Source organism: Molossus molossus, unplaced genomic scaffold, assembly GCF_014108415.1.
Source record: "Molossus molossus isolate mMolMol1 unplaced genomic scaffold, mMolMol1.p scaffold_m16_p_13, whole genome shotgun sequence".
NCBI classification, from domain to species: domain Eukaryota; kingdom Metazoa; phylum Chordata; class Mammalia; order Chiroptera; family Molossidae; genus Molossus; species Molossus molossus.
Genome location: NW_023425348.1, coordinates 37,062,357 through 37,081,001, shown reverse-complemented (window position 1 = coordinate 37,081,001; position 18,645 = coordinate 37,062,357). Strand labels below are relative to the sequence as shown.

General features: G+C 41.6%; 1 protein-coding gene across 2 annotated transcripts in view; it reads right to left on the bottom strand.

The window, feature by feature from the left end:
• The window catches only part of LOC118627938 (prolylcarboxypeptidase), an 88,104-nt gene extending 70,473 nt beyond the window's left edge, over window positions 1–17,631 (bottom strand). For both annotated transcript variants that reach the window (XM_036258503.1, XM_036258502.1), the window contains exon 1: window positions 17,440–17,631. In XM_036258503.1, coding sequence (XP_036114396.1) covers window positions 17,440–17,616 — 177 coding nt within the window. In that variant the 5' untranslated portion in view covers window positions 17,617–17,631. The remainder of the gene's footprint in view (window positions 1–17,439) is intronic.
• Window positions 17,632–18,645: the final 1,014 nt, after the last annotated feature.

The window sequence follows — 18,645 nt, the reverse complement described above, 5'->3', positions numbered from 1 at the left end:
ACCCAGGTTCGGTTCCCGCTAAGGGCATGTACCTCGGTTGCAGTTTGTCCCCGGCCCTGGTTGGTCATGCAGGTGGCAGCCACTCGATGTGTCTCTTTCATGTCAATGTTTCTCTCTCTCTCTCTCCTCCTCTCTCTCCCTCCCACTCTATCTGAACAAAAAAAAAAAAAAAAAAGGAAAAATGTCCTCGGGTGAGAATTAAAACAAAAACAAAAAAAAAACACACTCACAAAAGTTTATTATAACCATATGGACATTTTCACAACACTTGGCATATGATCCTAGGGAACTTAAAAAAACAGTTTGATGATACATTTTCCCCCAGATATAATACTCTTCTCATTAAGGCAGTAAAAATAACATAAGGAAGCCTTTATGTAAAGGATCTTCTTTAAAGAAAACGAGCTGTCAAAAATAGTGAAACCAAGAAAAGTTTTGTCTCAAAGGCTCACTTCATTTAAAACTAAAAATTAAAAAAAAAAAAAACAATGGAAAATAAACAGCACACTCTGTGGAAAATTAGGAGTAGAAATAGTCTGCCTTAAGATAATATTGTATGTTTACAGTAATTGAAATTTTTTAAAATAATTTTTAAAATATATTTTGCCCACATTACTCACTATAAAACTATAAACTTTAAAACTATAATCCAGGCCCTGGCCGGTTTGGTTCAGCGGTTAGAGCGTCGGCCTGCGGTCCAGAGAGACCCGGGTTCGGTTCCCGCTAAGGGCCCGTACCTCGGTTGCAGTTTTTCCCTGGCCCTGGTTGGGTCGTGCAGGTGGCAGCCACTCAATGTGTCCCTTTCACGTCGATGTTTCTCTCTCTCTCTCTCTCTCTCTTTTTCTCTCTCTTTCTCTCTCTTCCTCTCTCTACCTCCCACTCTACCTGAACAAAAAATGGAAAATGTCCTCGGGTGAGGATAAAAAAAAATAAAAATAAAACTATAATCCAGGCAGCTTACAATGAGAGGTATTCCTAAGTGATGTTTTCATCCCATAGCCTAGTACCTCTTAGAGCTCCCCAATTTAAAATAGCCTTTTTTGTTCATCCTCAAAATAAATGAGTATTAAAGAAGAAATAAATATTCTCCTTTACAGTATCCTGTTTTGCTCGTTAGTGTTTAGAAATATAGTCCAAGTGAGGAAACCTCAATTATAAGCCCTGCTACTATTATAAGCACATAAACACCAAGAACGAAAACAAAACAGGGAATAAATAAAGAGAAAATGGATGTATATTATTCTCATTTGCCCTTGCCAAAAAAAAAACAAAAAAGCTCTCAGAAAGGAATGATTTAACTACCAAGGGGAAATCTATGACTGCTAAGAGATACCCAAGTCCATTCTCCCCAAAACAGAATCATCTTCCTACAATAGGAAGTAGTTTTACCATGCAATTCTCCCTCCTCTGAACTCTCGTGCTATGTACCTCTCTTGCAATATTTTACAACTCACCCTGCAGTAAAGATTTGTTTCCAGGACTTACTTCTCCATTACAGGAGAAACATTCATCTTTGTAAGGCCTGTACAGTCTAAATTAGTGTTATATAAATGGAGGTAGTGATCCATTAGTGAGTTATAAACTGAATTTAATGGGTCACAGTCTTCCCCTGTGGTTATATTAATTCTGGTATATATGCTTCTACTTGAGAAATAACTAACTGTTAAATCACATACCAAGATGTAATTACAGTTCAGGCAGCAAGAACCATTTCACAAAGCATAGCACAGTTAACAGCCAAATAAGAATGTACGGACAATAAATACTAGGGAACCTCAGAAAAGGATAGCTCATGCTAGGCTGGGGGGTCAGTGGGAAAGGTTTCCTGAGGAGGTGGAGTTTAAGCAGGGCTCACTAAAGCCTGGAATGGAAAAGAGGAGAGGAAAAACCATTGTGCCAGGTGGTCTAGACTGAAGCTGAAAGAACAGAGGCAGTGAATAAGTTACTGTAATAGTTTAGCTTGGAATTATATGGGCCTATATAAGGTAGTAACCGCAGGAATATAAAGGAAGGAACAGCAATTAGGAAGGAATCATGAAAAGGTCTTGGTGAATGACTGGATTTTGGTGTAGAGGTAAAGGTGAGGAAAACAGATGATTCCAAAGCACTCTATCCTGGGTAACTAAGAGGAGACAGTGCCATTAACAGTTGTCAACCAATGGTCACTGGCACCAACCCAATGCCAGTAGGAATCTCCAATTTGGGATGCAGAGAAGGAAACTTTATTCAGTGCAAACAGCTCAATTTGGTTATAGCACGGCTGTAAGAACAGCATCGCTCTGAGGACACCCTGGGGCAAGGCCTCTCTGGCTAAACAGCTCTGCTCAGCTTGCTCTGCTCCACTCTGCCCTACACCACTTTGTTCTAGTGAGCTATCTTCAGTGTTTCAACTCCAGCTGAGGAAACACAGTGGAAAGGGAAAGTACACTCCCAGGGGGGAGCTGACTTATATAAACAGTCCCCACCCCTGGTCCCTGATTGGTTCATCCTCATGCAAATAAGGACTCCATATCCCTGCAGTTTGATTGATCCAAAAGGCACTGTCCTGAGTGGTCAGAATGGAGCTGCTCTGGTTTGTCAGTGAAGATGCTGATGGGGATACAGCTGCATAGCTCTCATTAGGTTAAGAACTTAAGACTCTGGGTACTGTGGCTCAGCAGCTGGAGCATTGGCCCTCAGACCAAAGAGTCACGAGTTCAATCCAGTCGAGGGCACGTACCTTGGTTGTAGTTAGATTCCCCAGCCCTGATCGGGATCATGCGGGAGGCAGCCAATCAATGTATCTTTCTCACATTGATGTTTCTCTCTCTCTCTCCCCCTCCCACTCTATCTAAAAATAATTGGAAAAATATCCTCCTGTGGGGATTAAAAAAAAACAAAAAAAACTTCAGTACTATTGGTTGAAATACAATTCCAGGAACTCCTTTACGGGTTGGCTCAGATGGCAGGAATACAGTGCAGGCAGGCAGTTTGGTGCATGCTTCTCCCTGAAGTACGGTTTGTGTGAGAAGCCCCTGTATTAGAAATAGCTGCTAGGCTCTGCTTGTTTTGTTGTTGTTGTTGTTGTTTGTTTTTTCAAGAGAGGAAGGAAGAGAGAGAAAGAAAAACATTGATGTGAGAGAGAAAAAACCAATCGACTGCCTCCTGCATCAAGCCAGAAACCCAGGCATGTGCCCTGACCGGGAATTGAACTGGCAACCTCTTGGTAAATCTCAGCCACTCCAGCCAGGGCTAGGTTCTGCTTTTAGGTTTGAACCCAGTCAGTCGGTCACCAGGAGCTCTTCTTAGCAGGCATCTTCTTTCTCAGGGCCATAGAGTAATGTGAAAAAAAATCAGAAAAGTTTTAGAAGGGAGTATTATATAATAACAATATTTGTTATAAAAGTTTAACTTGCTTTTAACACCTATACCTCTGAGTTGCACTTAGGTATCTATATCAGGGATCCTAAGCAGTAAAAGCAGCATGCTATTCTTTTTGTTGTTGTTGATGTTTTCTCATAAGAGAACATTTACTTATAAAATCACAGAGGTAGAAGAAGTAATCATAGAAGAAATGGGCTCAGAAAACAAGTTATAGAGGCAAAGGAAGGGCCCTTGGAGCTTAGAAGTGAGAAGGTAAAGGTGACGTGCTTGGGGGAATGGAGAGGCAGAGGGAGAGGGGAAAGGTTTGGGCATGCTCCAGGGAGGGAAAGCATCCTGAGTCCTACATCCTAAGGGTTTTAAGAGTGGAGATTTTAGAAGAGGTCCTAGGGGAAGATCTTAATTAAATATTCAGCAGCTTTCCAAGTGTGTCTTTTCAGGGTAAGGTCGCCACTGATTGATTGGTTGAGTCAGGGCAGGGGGCCAGGACATTATTCAATGCAGAGGGTCCTGAGGTCAGCTATGGTGTCACTTGTCTAGTTTTGCTGCTCTTCTAGGCCAGGAGCTGAAATACTACTGAGGCCAAGATGTTATCTCTAGGGAGGAATGGTCAGGGGGTCCAAACCACATGACCAACAATATGCTAGGGGAGGAAAGGTCACCCTGGGGATGAGGACCCATACTACAATTGTCCATTGCTAGGCACCCAGGGTTTTCTACCCTGGTGACCTTAAGGCACTTACTACCTATAAGAACCAAGGCTAATACTTAAACAATTCTTAAAATAGTTACATACCAGTTGGCATATACCTACCACAGCAGTGATACCTGCCCCCTCTACATGCCCACCTGTCCTGCTGCTCCAGTCCCTTCTCCAGACCTCCAGAGCTAAAGAACCAAACTAAGGCACAGCAGGAGGCCTCAGCTCTAACACCAGCTTCTGTTCTGACTGGGTAGTACCTATGCCATATTGGTAGTACTGGGCAAAATATAATAAAAGCAAGTGCTAACGGCATTCAGAAGAGGGAGTAATCACTTCAGCATGGTCCAGTTATTCAAACAGATGGGTGTGGTCCCAGCACTCAGGCTACCCACAGTCTAATGGGCATACCAACATATAAACAAATCACTGTAATCCAGAGTAGTAGCTTAGAAGTTTCCATAAAGTGCAATGGGAAGCACAAAGGGGATAGAAGTCAATTACCCAACATGTGGGAGAGAAGCAAAGAAGACCCATAAAGTTTCACTGAGCAATAAAGGATGAACAGGAGTTTTCCAGGCAGAGAAAGGAGGAAGACAAACCATTCCAAGCAGAGAGATACCAGCACTGTATGAACCACATCCGAGTATAATGTGTATAAAACAATGAATGCCCAATGTGTAATGCCTTATATATTATAACAATATATACTAAATATTAGATTTTTTTTCTAGCAGATTCACTTCTCTGATTGTTTTCAACGGCTGATCTTAAAATTCATTTGTACTGTCTAAGCCTACACTAGCTGAGCAAGGGATGGGGCAGTCAAAATACACTGAGAGGCATGGGGTCAGTCGTTTGGAATTTAAGAATAAAGCACATGGAATCTACAAATCAACTAGACTTGCCTACACTTGTTAGATGTGTGTAAGCAAAGATGGAGGAAAGACAGTGAATGAATTAGAGTGTGAAGTAGAAGCAAAAGAAAAACAGAACCACACCACTTTTCCAGTTAATTAAAAAAAAAAAAAAAAAAAGATTCCTGAATGGGGATGTTTCTTTTTATTTTATTGAATTTATTGGGATGACATTTGTTAATAAAATTATATAGGTTTCAGGTAGAGGGGGTCATTTCTTAACAGAAAGAAAACAAGGAAGCACTAACCAGGCCACTCACCTTGAAAATCAAAGAAGTATATAAAGAATAAAACTTTACAGACAGATCCAGAGAAAAGAGTAAACAGATGTATATATTTGGCTGGGGCGTGAAGTGGAGAACCAGATCACCTGGAAACAGAGACTACAGATAAATGACTATAAATTATATATTAATAAAATGTTAATAAAAGTTATAGACTTTGACTGCAAAAAGCCCTCCTGGAAATGTTTAAAAACCATAATCCATACTTTATGGCAAGTAACCCCCCTGGCATCTCAGCCAACACCCATCTCACCATGTTACACTCACACTTCAGAGGTGGACTAAAGCACTGGAGGCATGTAAGTAACAGCAATAGGCTCTTTGCATCTAATGTCTGCGATAAGACAGGACATGACAGGCAGTGTCATTCCACCATCTCAGCTCCACATGAACAGAGGTTGGCACTGTGGCCTCCCAGATCCACACTTGAGTGAGACCCAAGGCTGCTGTCCTTGAGATCACAAAGAGGTGCTTGGCAAATATGAATTCCTTCTTTTTTAAAGTGTGGTCATTTTCTAGACATTAGACTACATAAAAAGGCAAACAGAGTGCCTGTTCTAGTTTGTTGGAGCTGCACTGGTCGTTGTCATTAACACCAACTATTCAAGGGAAAAGAAGCATCAGACAGCAAAGAGTCATCACCACTGCTTTGCAAAATTATTGTATGAGCTGCTCCTGTAAAGGAAAAGGCCATCACTGCTCAGGAAGTGACAGAGGTTTCCGACAGTTTTAACAGACAGTGTCTGCAGCATGACCCATGGTTCAAACTGTATAAAAATAAAAATTCACTGACAAATAATAACAAGTACTTCCTCACTTTCCTATCTTCTGAATCAGAGCCATTGTTTGGATTGTAGTTCCTTGTTTAAATTAGGTCATTAAATCACAGTGATGCTGGCCAAACATACTAGTTATACACCATTAGGAAAACTTATCAAAATGCAAATCGTGTCAAGACTTAAACACACACATACACTTTTGCAATAATAAAATTTAATCAGTACCAAGGGGATCTTTCAAAAACTGTTTTTCCTCCTGAAAATCACAAATGTTCTGTGATACAGTAAAAAGAGAAGGGTTTTCAAAGAGAGATCTGAGTTTGAGTGCCAATTCTGCCATCTATTAGAGCTATTTAAACTTGAACAAGTTGCTTGTTTTCTTATATGTACAATGAGAAAAGTAATAACTATCCCAGACGGGTCTTGTGATGATGACAATGGCTAATACATGCATGCAAGTGCCCGGCAAGGGCCGGGAAGTGAGAGCTTGACGTATCACTAATATATTTTTATAGCATATTATAAGCATACACCTCCTAAATGTGAAACCACTGCCAAACACACATACAAACACACAGTAATGTTATACATTTAATATTGCCACTTACAAGGAAGAAATCATGATATAAAATTTTAATAATCTGTTCCCAGGGTTCACTTGAAAAACCATGACCTCATGCCCTGGCGGTTTTGCTCAGTGATTAGAGCATGGGCCCGTGGACCAATGAGTTGTGGGTTTGATTCAGGTCAAGGGCACATACCTCGGTTGTGATTCATCCCTGGCTCTGGTTGGGGTCATGCAAGAGGCAGCCACTCGATGTGTCCCTCTCACATTGATGTTTCCCTTTCTCTCCCTCCCTCCCTCCCTCCCTCCCTCCCTCCCTCTTACTCTATCTGAACAAAAATGAAAAAATGTCCTTGAGTGAAGATAAAAAAAAGAAAAGAAAAATCATGACCTCGAAAAGTCAAATTTTTAAAAAAATTTGCCACCCTGACTGGTGTGGCTCAATGGGTTGGGCATCATCCCATGCACCAAACAGTTGCTGGTTCAATTCTTGGTCAGGGCACATGACCAGGTTGGGGCTCAATCCTTGATCAATGTCTTGATGTTTCTCTCTTTCTCTCTCTCTCTCTCCCTTCTTCTCTCTCCAAAAATCAATTTAAAAAAATAAAACTAAAAATTTAAAAATGCGCAGCTATCTTGAAACTGTTGACAGAGCAGAGACTTGGTGACAGGGAGGGCCTCTTATACACCAAATAGGACATGGCCTGGTATGTGATATGTTCTTCTTTTGACTTTCTACCCAGCTACCAGTCACCAGTGCTGTGACAGTGCCAATATACCTCTAGTACACATTCATCGCTGTTTAAATTACATAGCTCTGAGGAAAGATACATACTGAACAAATTAAAAAGTGATTGCTTTTCAGGTTATACTATAAAGCCACTGTAATCAAAACAGCCTGGTACTGGCATAAGAACAAGCATATAGACCAGTGGAACAGAACAGAGAACCCAGAAATGGACCCAAGGCAATAAGCTCAATTAATATTTGACAAAGGTGGCAAGAGCATACAGTGGAGTAAGGACAGCCTCTTTAATAAATGGTGCTGGGAAAATTGGGACAGCTACATGCAGAAAAATGAAACTAGACCATCAACTTACACCCTACACAAGAATAAACTCAAAATGGATAAAAGACTTAAATGTGACTCATGAATCCATAAAAATCCTAGAAGAAACTATAGGCAACAAAGTTTCAGACATCATACGCAGCAGAATTTTCACTGATACATCACCTAAGGCAACAGAAACACAGGAGAAAATGAACACATGGGACTATATCAAACTCAAAAGCTTCTGCACAGAGAAAGATACAATCATCAAAACAGAAAGGCAACCCACTGTATGGAGAGCATAATTGCCAATGATATATCAGATAAGCGGTTAATTTCCAATATATATATAGAGTACTCATACAACTCAACAAAAGGAAGACAAAGAACCCAATTAAAAAATGGGCAGAGGAACTAAATAGACACCTCTCTAAACAGGACATACAAATGGCCAAGAGACATATGAAGAAATGCTCATCACCACTAATCATCAGAGAGATGCAAATTAAAACAACAATGAGGTATCACCTCACACCTGTCAGAATGGCCGCCATCAACAAATCATCAAACAAGTGTTGGCGAAGGTGTGGAGAAAAGGTGGACTCTAGTACACTGCTGGTGCGAATGCAAACTGGTGCAGCCTCTATGGAAAACAATATGGTGTTACCTCAAAAAATTAAAAATTGAACTGCCATTTGACCCAGTGATCCCACTTCTAGGAATATACCCTAAGAAGCCTGAAACACCAATCAGAAAGAATATATGTACCCCCATGTTTGTAGCAGCACTATTTACAATAGCTAAGATCTGGAAACAGCCCAAATGTGCATCAGTAAACGAATGGATAAAAAAGCTGTGGTACATATACAATGGAGTACTATGCAGCTGTAAGAAAGAAAGATCTCTTATCCTTTGAGATGACATGGAGGGACCTGGAAAGTATCATCCTAAGCAAAACAAGCCAAACAGAGAAAGACAAGTATCATATGATCTCACTTCTTTGTGGAATATAATGAACATAATAGTCTGAGGAATGGGGTAGTCCCAGAGATGTGGAAGTGGGGTACAGACTGACAATCCCCAGAAGAGGGGGTGGTGGGGAAGAGATAAACCACAGAACTTATATGCATGTATGCATGAACAACGGGCATGGACAACAAAGCTGGGAACAGGGCGGGGAGGGAGGGAGTGGGGAAATCAGTGGGGGAAAAAGGAGAAACATCTGTAACAAAAATAAATTAATTAATTTAAAAAACGTAATTGTTTTGGCTATCTTATTTATAATGAATTTAAAAATAATTTGTGATAATACTGATCACTTCATATGCCGAAGATTATAAATCCACATCTCAAGGGACTACTTATTTTTCTCTTAGATGGCAGAATATCATTATAATCATGGTTCAACAACCAGGTTTATCACCAAAGAATTTAAAGAGATTAGCTTAGCCCTGACTGGTTTGGCTCAGCGGTAGAGTGTCAGCCCGTAGACCAAAGAGCCTCAGATTCGATTCCAGTCAAGGGCACATACCTTGGTTGCAGTTTGTTCCCAGCCCTGGTCAGGGTCATGCAGGAGGCAATCAGTCGATGTGTCTCTCTCACATCAATATTTCTCTCTCCCCCCCCCCCCCCCCCACTCTATCTGAAGATATTTGAGAAAATATCCTCCGGTGAAGATTAAAAATAAGTAAAAGAGATTAGCTTAAATTTTCAGTCTAATATCCTTTAAAATAACTGAAGAATAGTACTATTATTCTAAATATGCTGTTAAAAATGAGACCAATATCCAGGCTTTTAAAGAAAACAAAATACCTAGAAACAGTCCATTGGACTTGATTCCCTAATCCAGGGGCTGGCAGACTTTCAAAAACAGAGTGCCAAACAGGTGACCTCTGTCCCTTTGAATTAGTGAACAGGAGGGGGACATGTAAGGACCTCTGCAAGTAGAGTGAAAAATGAATATATGGCAGAGACTAGTCCATGCAGCACAGATTAGGGACATTTACATAAACTCTCATTTAACTTATTCCAAGTCAAATTTTGTACACAGACTGTTGGGAATGCTTACAATGAAGGACGTGCTAAAGGAATTAAGGTAAACTACACTGAGCACCAAGCTTAAGGGGACAGAGTTCTCATGTAGTAACCTCACTCCTGCCTCACCAATTTAGTCTCCTCCCTTACTCCCTTGGAGAGTGCCTTTTTGTGATCATCAATGGCGGTCCCATGCCTCCTCATCTCTGACCCACTGCCTCAGTCTTACTGACCTCCTTCCAGTTTCTCCAACATGAGCTGCTCTTTCCTAACTTAGGATCTTGTACATGATATACCCTCTACCTGGGCAGAAATGTCAATAATGTCCCTTCTCCTGGCTAACTCCTGCTCAGCCTTCTGGTTTCTGCTTTAACACCATTGCTGCCTAACAGGCTCCCTAATACCCAGAACTGAAGACTCCAATGTAGATCCCACCACAAACTACTTCCTTAAAGCACATCACACTTGTAACTACTTGTCACTATCCTCTTTCCCACTAAATTGTAATCTTCGTGAGGCTTATCTTTGTTTTCCACTTATCCCCAGCTATCAACACAGTGTATGGTACATAGGAAGAGTTTAATAAATATGTATTAAATAAATATATAACTATGTGCTTTTCTATATAAATGTATGATATAATTTCTGCTGTAATAGAGTGATATTTAATTGTATCACATAACCAAATTGCAGAACATCTCAGAGAAAGCTCCTGAAGAAATCTGACAAACAAATCTGTCTTTTACTAAACGTATATGGGTAGTTCTGACAATATGAACAGCAAGAAAGAGAGAACATCATGACTTCTCCAGTTGCAGGACCACAGGGCAACTTGGAACTGACACATACATAATAGACAGAAAGGATTTACAAATATATGTAGTTAACTGGCCTCTGCAAATGAATATCCAAAATCACAAAAACAACTGCCTTTACTTTTGCTAATATATATGGGCAATACACAATTACCACAGAAGTAGTCTTTAGGAGACATTTTCCCTAATGTGTTCATTCTTCACCATTCCCTTAGCCCTCACGCATATACAAACAAACAAACAAACAAAAACCAAAAATAAAACAGGAATAGCTGCACTCCCTCCCATGACTCTCTGTAGATATTTGTGAGAAGAGTAAGCACAGACAAGTAGCCACAGCTTCCAGATCATGAAAATAAGAGAATAAGAAAAAGCAGAACTGTTTTTATTTATGTGACATTCTTCCTTATTCCCCTAAAGGATTTTAGAGAGTAGGGAATCAAGTTTTCATATTCTTCTCCTCCCTACACACACACACACACACACACACACACACACACACCCTCTTCCTTACTTCAATGTGTAGGGAAGCAAGAAAAGGAAGAGGGGAAAAGATATAGATTTGACAAACATTCGTGAAGATGATATTCTTAAGTAAGTGTGCTGTGGAGGGGTATAGATACTTACAAAAGATTTTAACATAAGGCTAGAGTAAGACCCGTGTCAAAAGGGAAGTACAAAAAAAGAGCTTACTAACCACTTACTTTCCAGGGGATTAAGAAATGGCCCCAAGAGGGGAGCATTTGAGCTCTAGCTCCCTGAAATATGTTGTCAGTTTGGCTCAAATAAATTCATAAAAAAAAAGGAATGGCCCCAGGAAGCAGTGTCTGAGATGGGATTAATAAAGAAGGGAAGGGCATGAGACAGGCATTCCAGGCAAAGGGAACAATGGGGGCTAAAGCACAGAAAAAACAAAGAAAGGGACATGTGTGCAGAATAGATTAGCAAACTGAAAAGGTGGTTTGGGGCCACAGGTTGGAAGGTCTTGAATACTGCCAGAGTTTGTTCTTAATAAAGCAAACAATGAGGAATCGTTGCAGGTTCTGAGCGGAAGAATGGATTGGCAAGAGGAGAGCTGATTAATGTGACCCATGGAGACTGCAATGGACTGGGAACTGCAGATAGCAAGGAGGAGCAGTCAAGACTCTTCAAGTTCAGGAAGACAGTGATAGAGGCCACAACAAAGGGTAAAGGCCATACAAGTGAAAATAACAGATATACTCTGAGGCCAGAATCAATCCAACTTGGTATCTACAAGGAGAATGGCAGAAATAAGAGCCAAAAATAACTGACATTTCAAGCTTTGGGGACATTTCTTCTCCCTTTCTTCTTCTTCTTTTTTTTAATCCTCACCTGAGGACACTTTTCCATATTTTGTTCAGACAGAGTGGGAGGGAGAGAGAGAGGGAGAGAGAAACATCGACGTGAAAGGGACACATCGAGTGGCCACCACACGCATGACCCAACCAGGGCCAGAGACAAACTGCAACTGAGGTACGTGCCCTTAGCGGGAACGCTCCAACTGCCAAGCCAAACTGGCCAGGGCTCTTCTCCCTTTCTGATCCAGTGTTCCTTCCTGAGATAAAGCCTTTTCACCCACCATATCCCATTTTTACACACACACATCACCTTGCTTACTGAGGTCTTGATTAAAACACAACACAGCCCAGCCAGTGTGGCTCAGTGGTTGAGTGTCAACCCATGCACCAAGAGGTTGCCAGTTCAATTCCCAGCCAGGGCATATGCCTGGACTGTGGGCCAAATCCCCAGTGTGGGGACATGCAGGAGGTGGCCAATCAGTGTTTTCTCTCACTGATGCTTCTATCTCTGTCTCCCTCTCCCTTCCTCTCTCTCTAAAATCAATAAACAACAACAACAACAACAAAACACTTGGTGCCTCAGTGTCTCCATCTATAAATTGAGGATAGCAGTTCATAAGGTCACTGTGAGAATGAGCAAACAGGTGTAAAGAGTTTAGGACACTGCCTAGTACATAGAAGAGCTCAATAAATGATTATTATGATTACTCTTAGAGAAATGGGTCAAAGTGCATGAGAGAGAGACAAAGAGACAGAAATAGAGAGAGAAATCTGTAACTATGAATTTGGGAATGATCTGCAAAGCAGCCTTGAGATGCCCCCATGAGCCTTTATCTGTGAAAAGCAGACAGATAAGAGGGGTTGGAGACAGGAAAATACATGCTCTGGTACTATTTAGGTGACCTTAATTGCTCCCCCTCTGGAAACCTTTCTTTTACTTCCTCTCCCCTTCTTTTCCTCTTTCATCCAGTAAAACCTTAGGTTGAAATGAAGTGGAAAAGAACATTGTCCTTTTTCCCCTCTCCATCTCCACTCAAGAGTTCTTCATCCTTGCCCCCATCAGTGTATGGAAGACAACAACATAAAATAATTATGAAAAAGATGCAAAGCAGCCATGGCTGGGAAGCAAAAGAGGAACGAAAGTTGTCCAGGCATTTACCGAGAGTCATGGCACTAGGTGATGCAGTCTGGTCTGAAGGCCTACTTCTAAATGTTGCCCATACTGCCTCTGTGAGCCACAACAGGTGAACTGTTTCTTTAATAACATTTTAAAAATGGATTATAAAATGAGATAGGTTCATTATACAGAAAATTACAGAAAAGTATTAAGAATAAAATAAAACCTCACCCAGTTAATATTTTAGTATATTTTCTTCTACTGTTTCTCTGTTCAGCTATAAACATACTTGAAAACATATTTGACCCTCTCAAGTGGCAGCTAATTTTTCTCTCAAACCTTTCCCACTGCTGGGCCTAAAAGTGAGAATAGGTTATTCTCCTTGTTCTGAATTCTGCCCCCACCTCCCTGACTCACTGCACTTAAATATTATGTCATTAAACTATGCTACTTCACTATCCCTCTTGCTACAATCATCTAGTGTCCCCTGGTTCACTTTCGCTCATTCCATGTTGATTTTAGCTCCTTGTTCACTGTCACTCCAACATACTTTCAAAATTCTTGGTGAATTCAATATCCTAGCCCCTTAGTTCCCTTTTATCCTGTCCTCCATTGACCTTGTATTCCACCTACCTAAGTCACCAACCCATGGTTGAACCCAGATCTTGTCACTCCTAGTAACTGCAATTCCGCCATAAACTCAATATCAAACCTCATCTTTTCACCTCACTCTGTTACTACGATGCCTCCAATCTTTCAACCTCATATAACCCACCTTTTCCCTGTCCCTTACCTCAACCTCATGCCCCTCTTTACTTGGCTTAAATTCCATGGTCCATTAGCATAATCATTCCCTTGCATATACCCCTCTGTCCCTATGTCTCTCTCACTTTGTTTTAGTCATTTGGCAAAAAAAGAAAAAAAGAGAGCAATGAGCAATGTTGGTTAAAAACACCTCTCTGCAGCCCTGGCAGGTTTGGGTCAGTGATTAGAGTGTCGGCCCGTAGACCAATGAATCCTGGGTTTGATCCCCATCAAGGGTACATACCTCAGCTGGGGTTCATCCTGGCCCTGGTCAGGGTTGTGCAGGAGGCAGCCAATTGATGTGTCTCTCTCATATCAATGTTTCTCTCTCTCTCTCTACCCCCCTCTCTCCCTCCTACTCTGTCTGAAGATAAATGCAAAAAATGTCTTCAAATGAGGATAAAAAATTAAAAAAAAATAACTAGGACTTTTTTTTGAAATTATGAACCAGAAGATGAAAAATTTTTATAAATCCAATAATATACAGATTACCAAAGCAGATTTTTCCTTTTTGATGAACAATTAACCAATACTTACAAGGCATAGTTAAGATTTTTAAAATAAAAATCTGTGTCAATTTTGTATCCTTTATTTTAAAAGAGATAGGTAAAACAATTATTTGTAATTACTGAATGACAGTTTTATTAATAAATTCCTTTATTTATCATATGCTTCAATGTATGTATACGTCAGGTCAGTGAACTATGATGATGATAAGAGCAAGAAAACATTAAGTAAACTAGCCTCACTTCAGGAATATTTTTTTAAGCAATCTGCAAGTTGCTGCTGTATATATGCCAATACTTTATAAATCTATCAGTGCTTTTCCATATTTTTCAGATACAAGTTTGAGGATGTGTTATAGGAATGGTCAACAAACACAATGTAAGGTCCTCCCAGATGTAATCATCTCTGCCTCCCTACGATCAAGCCCCACCCAGATATATAAAAGGAATTTGATGAATTCTGTGTAGGTGGATGGGTGGGTGGATAAGTGAATAATTGAGTTTGTTGCTCCTTCTAGGCACTCCAAAGTCAATACTTTTTGTCTCCCACACTGTGATTAGATGCAGCAATATAACCTGTTCTGGACAATAAATTGTGAAAAGAAGTGATGTGTCATTTTCAGACTGGAGCATTTATACACTGGCAAAAATCCTTCCAGGTTCTTTTTCCACTGCTCAATGACTATGAGAGCATTCTCCAAAAGAATGTAATGAGATGAGCAGAATCCTCTGCTCATCCCAATGAAAACACAGTATGAGTCATACATTTTTATTGGGTTAAGTCATAAAAATTTTGGATTTTTGTTACAGCGATATATTCTGACTTAAACAAGCAAGGTAATGACATTTAGTCTATAAGCAGAATAAAAAATACAAAACAAAATTAAAAAAAACAAGATAAAATATTTACCATTTATTGTTTATAAGGGATATAAACTGTGCTAAATAAGCACTTTATACATATAAGCTCATTTCACAACAAATGGGTAGAATGGGTAGTATAATATTTCCATTCTAATTATAAAAATGGAAGCTCAGATTAATTTGTCTAAAGTTACTCAGGTAGTGGTAAAAACAGAATTTGTTCTCAAACTTGTATGGTATTCAAGCTCTATCAAATTCCTGACCCTCCATAATTTAGATAAAGGTCAAATTCTCATTTCTAAGAGGTGGACTATATGACTTCCAAGACCCCTTCTGACAATGATCCTGTGAGCAAAAATAGAACTCAGTTCAGAATTCATATAATATCTGTGATAGTGTACTCCAGGTCTAAGAAGAAGGCAATCAATAAATAAACCAATAATAAGAGGAGAAGAGGCCCTGGTCATTTTGGCTCAGCAGTTGGAGCATCAGACTGTGGACCAGAGAGTCCTGGGTTCGGTTTCCGCTAGGGGCACGTACCAAAAATAAAAAAATAAGAGAAGAGGAGGAGGAGGAGAAAGAGCAATAGGCTCTTCCAACAGGCCTGACATAGATACATTTTACTAGCCATCAGGGCCACTGTGACAAGAACAGAAAGGGAACCTACAATAGAAATTGAAAGCAGAACTGTATCAAGCCCACTGATACTGCCTCACAGCAGACAAGGAAGGAACTGTTAAGAGGCCTATAGGAGTCAGTGGCCATGCACTCAATGCTGGGCCAAGTTGCAGAGTTCTAACATAAACACTGGTCAGTGGTTAAAATAGAAAGAGCTGGGTACAGATGACTGATCATTAGGTTTATAGAAAAGGTGTTTCCACAACTGTCGTGCATTTGGACCAATCTGAAACATATAATACTATGGAGAGTGTTTTTTTAAGACAGAAAGGGGAAGGAACCAGCAGTTACTCTTTGAAGTTCCTTAAGTTCCTACCATGTTCCAGGCACTGTGTATGTGAGTTCATGTGTTAATCCTCACAACCTTGGTAGATGTAATGGTTTTACATGTCAACTTGGCTGGGCCTCGGTGTCCAGATATTTGGTGAAACATTCTGGATGTTTCTGTGAAGGTGCTTTTATGGATGGAATTAACATTTCAATCAGTGGACTTTTTGAGTAAAGCAGATTTATCTTCCATGTTGCAGGTGGGATTCATCCAATCAGGCAATTGCCCAAATATCACAAAAGGACTGTTCTATCCTGAGCAAGAAAGAATTCTGCAAGCATACCACCTTTGGACTCAAACTGCAGCTCTTCCCTGGGTCTCCAGCCTGTGGGTTTACCCTGCAAATTTTGGACTTTCCAAGCCTTCACAATCATATGAGCCAGTTCCTTAAAATAAATCAATCTCTTTTTATGGAGATACACACACATACACAATTAGTTCTGTTTCTCTAGAGAACCCTAATATAGTAGATATTGCTCTGTACTTCACCATTCAGGAAGATGACAGCCTGAAAGGACCCATTCTCTTTCCGCACAATATCACACAGTAAAATGCCCTCAGGACTCACAACCTAGCAAAGAGGTGGAGGGTAGTGAGAAACAGGGAAACCTTGTAACCACAAGCCACATATCCCAAGGAGTCCTTACAACACTAGGATCATACATGTACCCAGAGCCTTGATGTACCCAAGTGATGAACTATTCTTCGTCTGGTCTCCTCATTCAGTTATTTTGGATAAAAAAGTAAAATATTCCTATTAAATCAACAACATTTGAAGACTTTGAAAGAAGAAGCAGGGGCTACATACATGTTCAGTCTTACAAAGAATAGGGAAGGTTAAAAACTCTTAACATATGGGCTACAAAATCAACTTTGAGCTGAGCATAAGATGACAAGCTGGCGTTTTAGGTTAAATATTAGATATCATTGAATAAGACACTGAAAATTTGTATTTAAGGGCAGCTTTGGGACAAAGGATTACTGCTACAGCAGAGTAGGGGCATTAATACTTTGGATTTGTGGGGAGGTCAAGGGAATTTGAATTAGAACATCCCCTGAGAGCAGAAGGGCTGAAAGCGACTGCCTTCGTCATAGAATAGTGTGGAGTCAGGATTGATAGTAAATTGTTAGTGGGAGAAGAGATTTTAAACAGAACTAGGACTTGGGGCCACCCTCTGGAAAATGTGATCCAAAGACTGGAAAAGTCCTAGGCATTAGGGGTCTGAAATTCCAGGTGGGCTCCAGCCTGGGGTCCTGTCAGTTGGACGGGAGACCGCGAAGCCCCAGTCCTTTCCCCCCAACCCCCACACAGCCTTACCTTCTGTTTAAGGTAGTGAATCGAGTACTTCGAGTACTTTGTGACTGCAGAGGGGCGGGATGTGAACTTGGTTGACAAGTGCAGGTTGCTGAGGGCCCTGAGTGCTGGCGGTACCGGGATGGCGACCCCGGGCATCAGGAAAGCCAGGAGTAGAAGCAGGAGGACGAGGAGCCCCATAACTCAGGCTGGTGTCTGCAGTGCGGGTGGAAGGTAGACCGACAGATGCACGAAGCCAGAGCCGCGCCCACCCCGAAGCCCCGCCCACCTCAAGTTGGCTCCTCCCCGGGGGGACCAAAAGTCCACCTGCCCCTCAGCAAGCCTGCCAAAACCCAGGTCACCCAAGCCACGCCGCTCCCGCCCCCGTGCCAGAGGGCACCACCACATTTCCTTTTCCTCTTGTGCCATCTCCATTTTAGAGTCCACACTCCAAATCTGCCCTCATCATCCCAGGGCCCCATATTACCTGATCGCGGAATCCCATTCTTAGTTATATGGCCCCCTTTCCGCCCAATCACCCTTTATTCTCGCCCTAATCGTCACCTCCAAACCCTACCCTGTCCGTCTTACTTCCACTGCCACACCCCTTGCCCTCTGCAAGTCCTATATACTGTGGTAACAATAGCTACCGTGACAATTTACTGATCGTTCACTACATGTCACTACATCACTGGGCATAATGCACACACATCATCTCCAACAACCATCACAGAAATCTTGTCGTGTGTATGACTGTTGTTCCCAATTACATAAGAGGAAACAGGTTCAGACAAGTGTGGGGCTCGCCGTGGGTCAACTCAGAAGTGGAGCAGGGCTTCTCAGACAGCCCCGCCTCGCTCCCTGACTCCACCTCCATATGTAAATCAACCACCTTCTATGGTACTCAGTCCGTCGGTCAACCCGCACCTCCGTGTTACCCACACAACGCATTCCTTGATAGAGGTCGCGAGAGGCCCAGGTAGCCCCGGAATCCAGCTTGGTCCAGGTCCCTTTTTCCGTTCACGCCCCTCTCTTCCCCGCAGCACGCTTCAGCCCCGTGTCTCTCTCGGCCTCCCTCCTCCCGCTGCCACCCCCTTTCCGTCCCCGCCCCCGGGCCGTGCCGACTCCTCGGGAGATTCCCCGCCCGTCTTCACCGCTCCGCCAACCCCCTTCTTCACCCAGCTTTCACCCGCCCTCCAGTCGCCAAGCTGAAGCCCGGTCGGAGGGGCG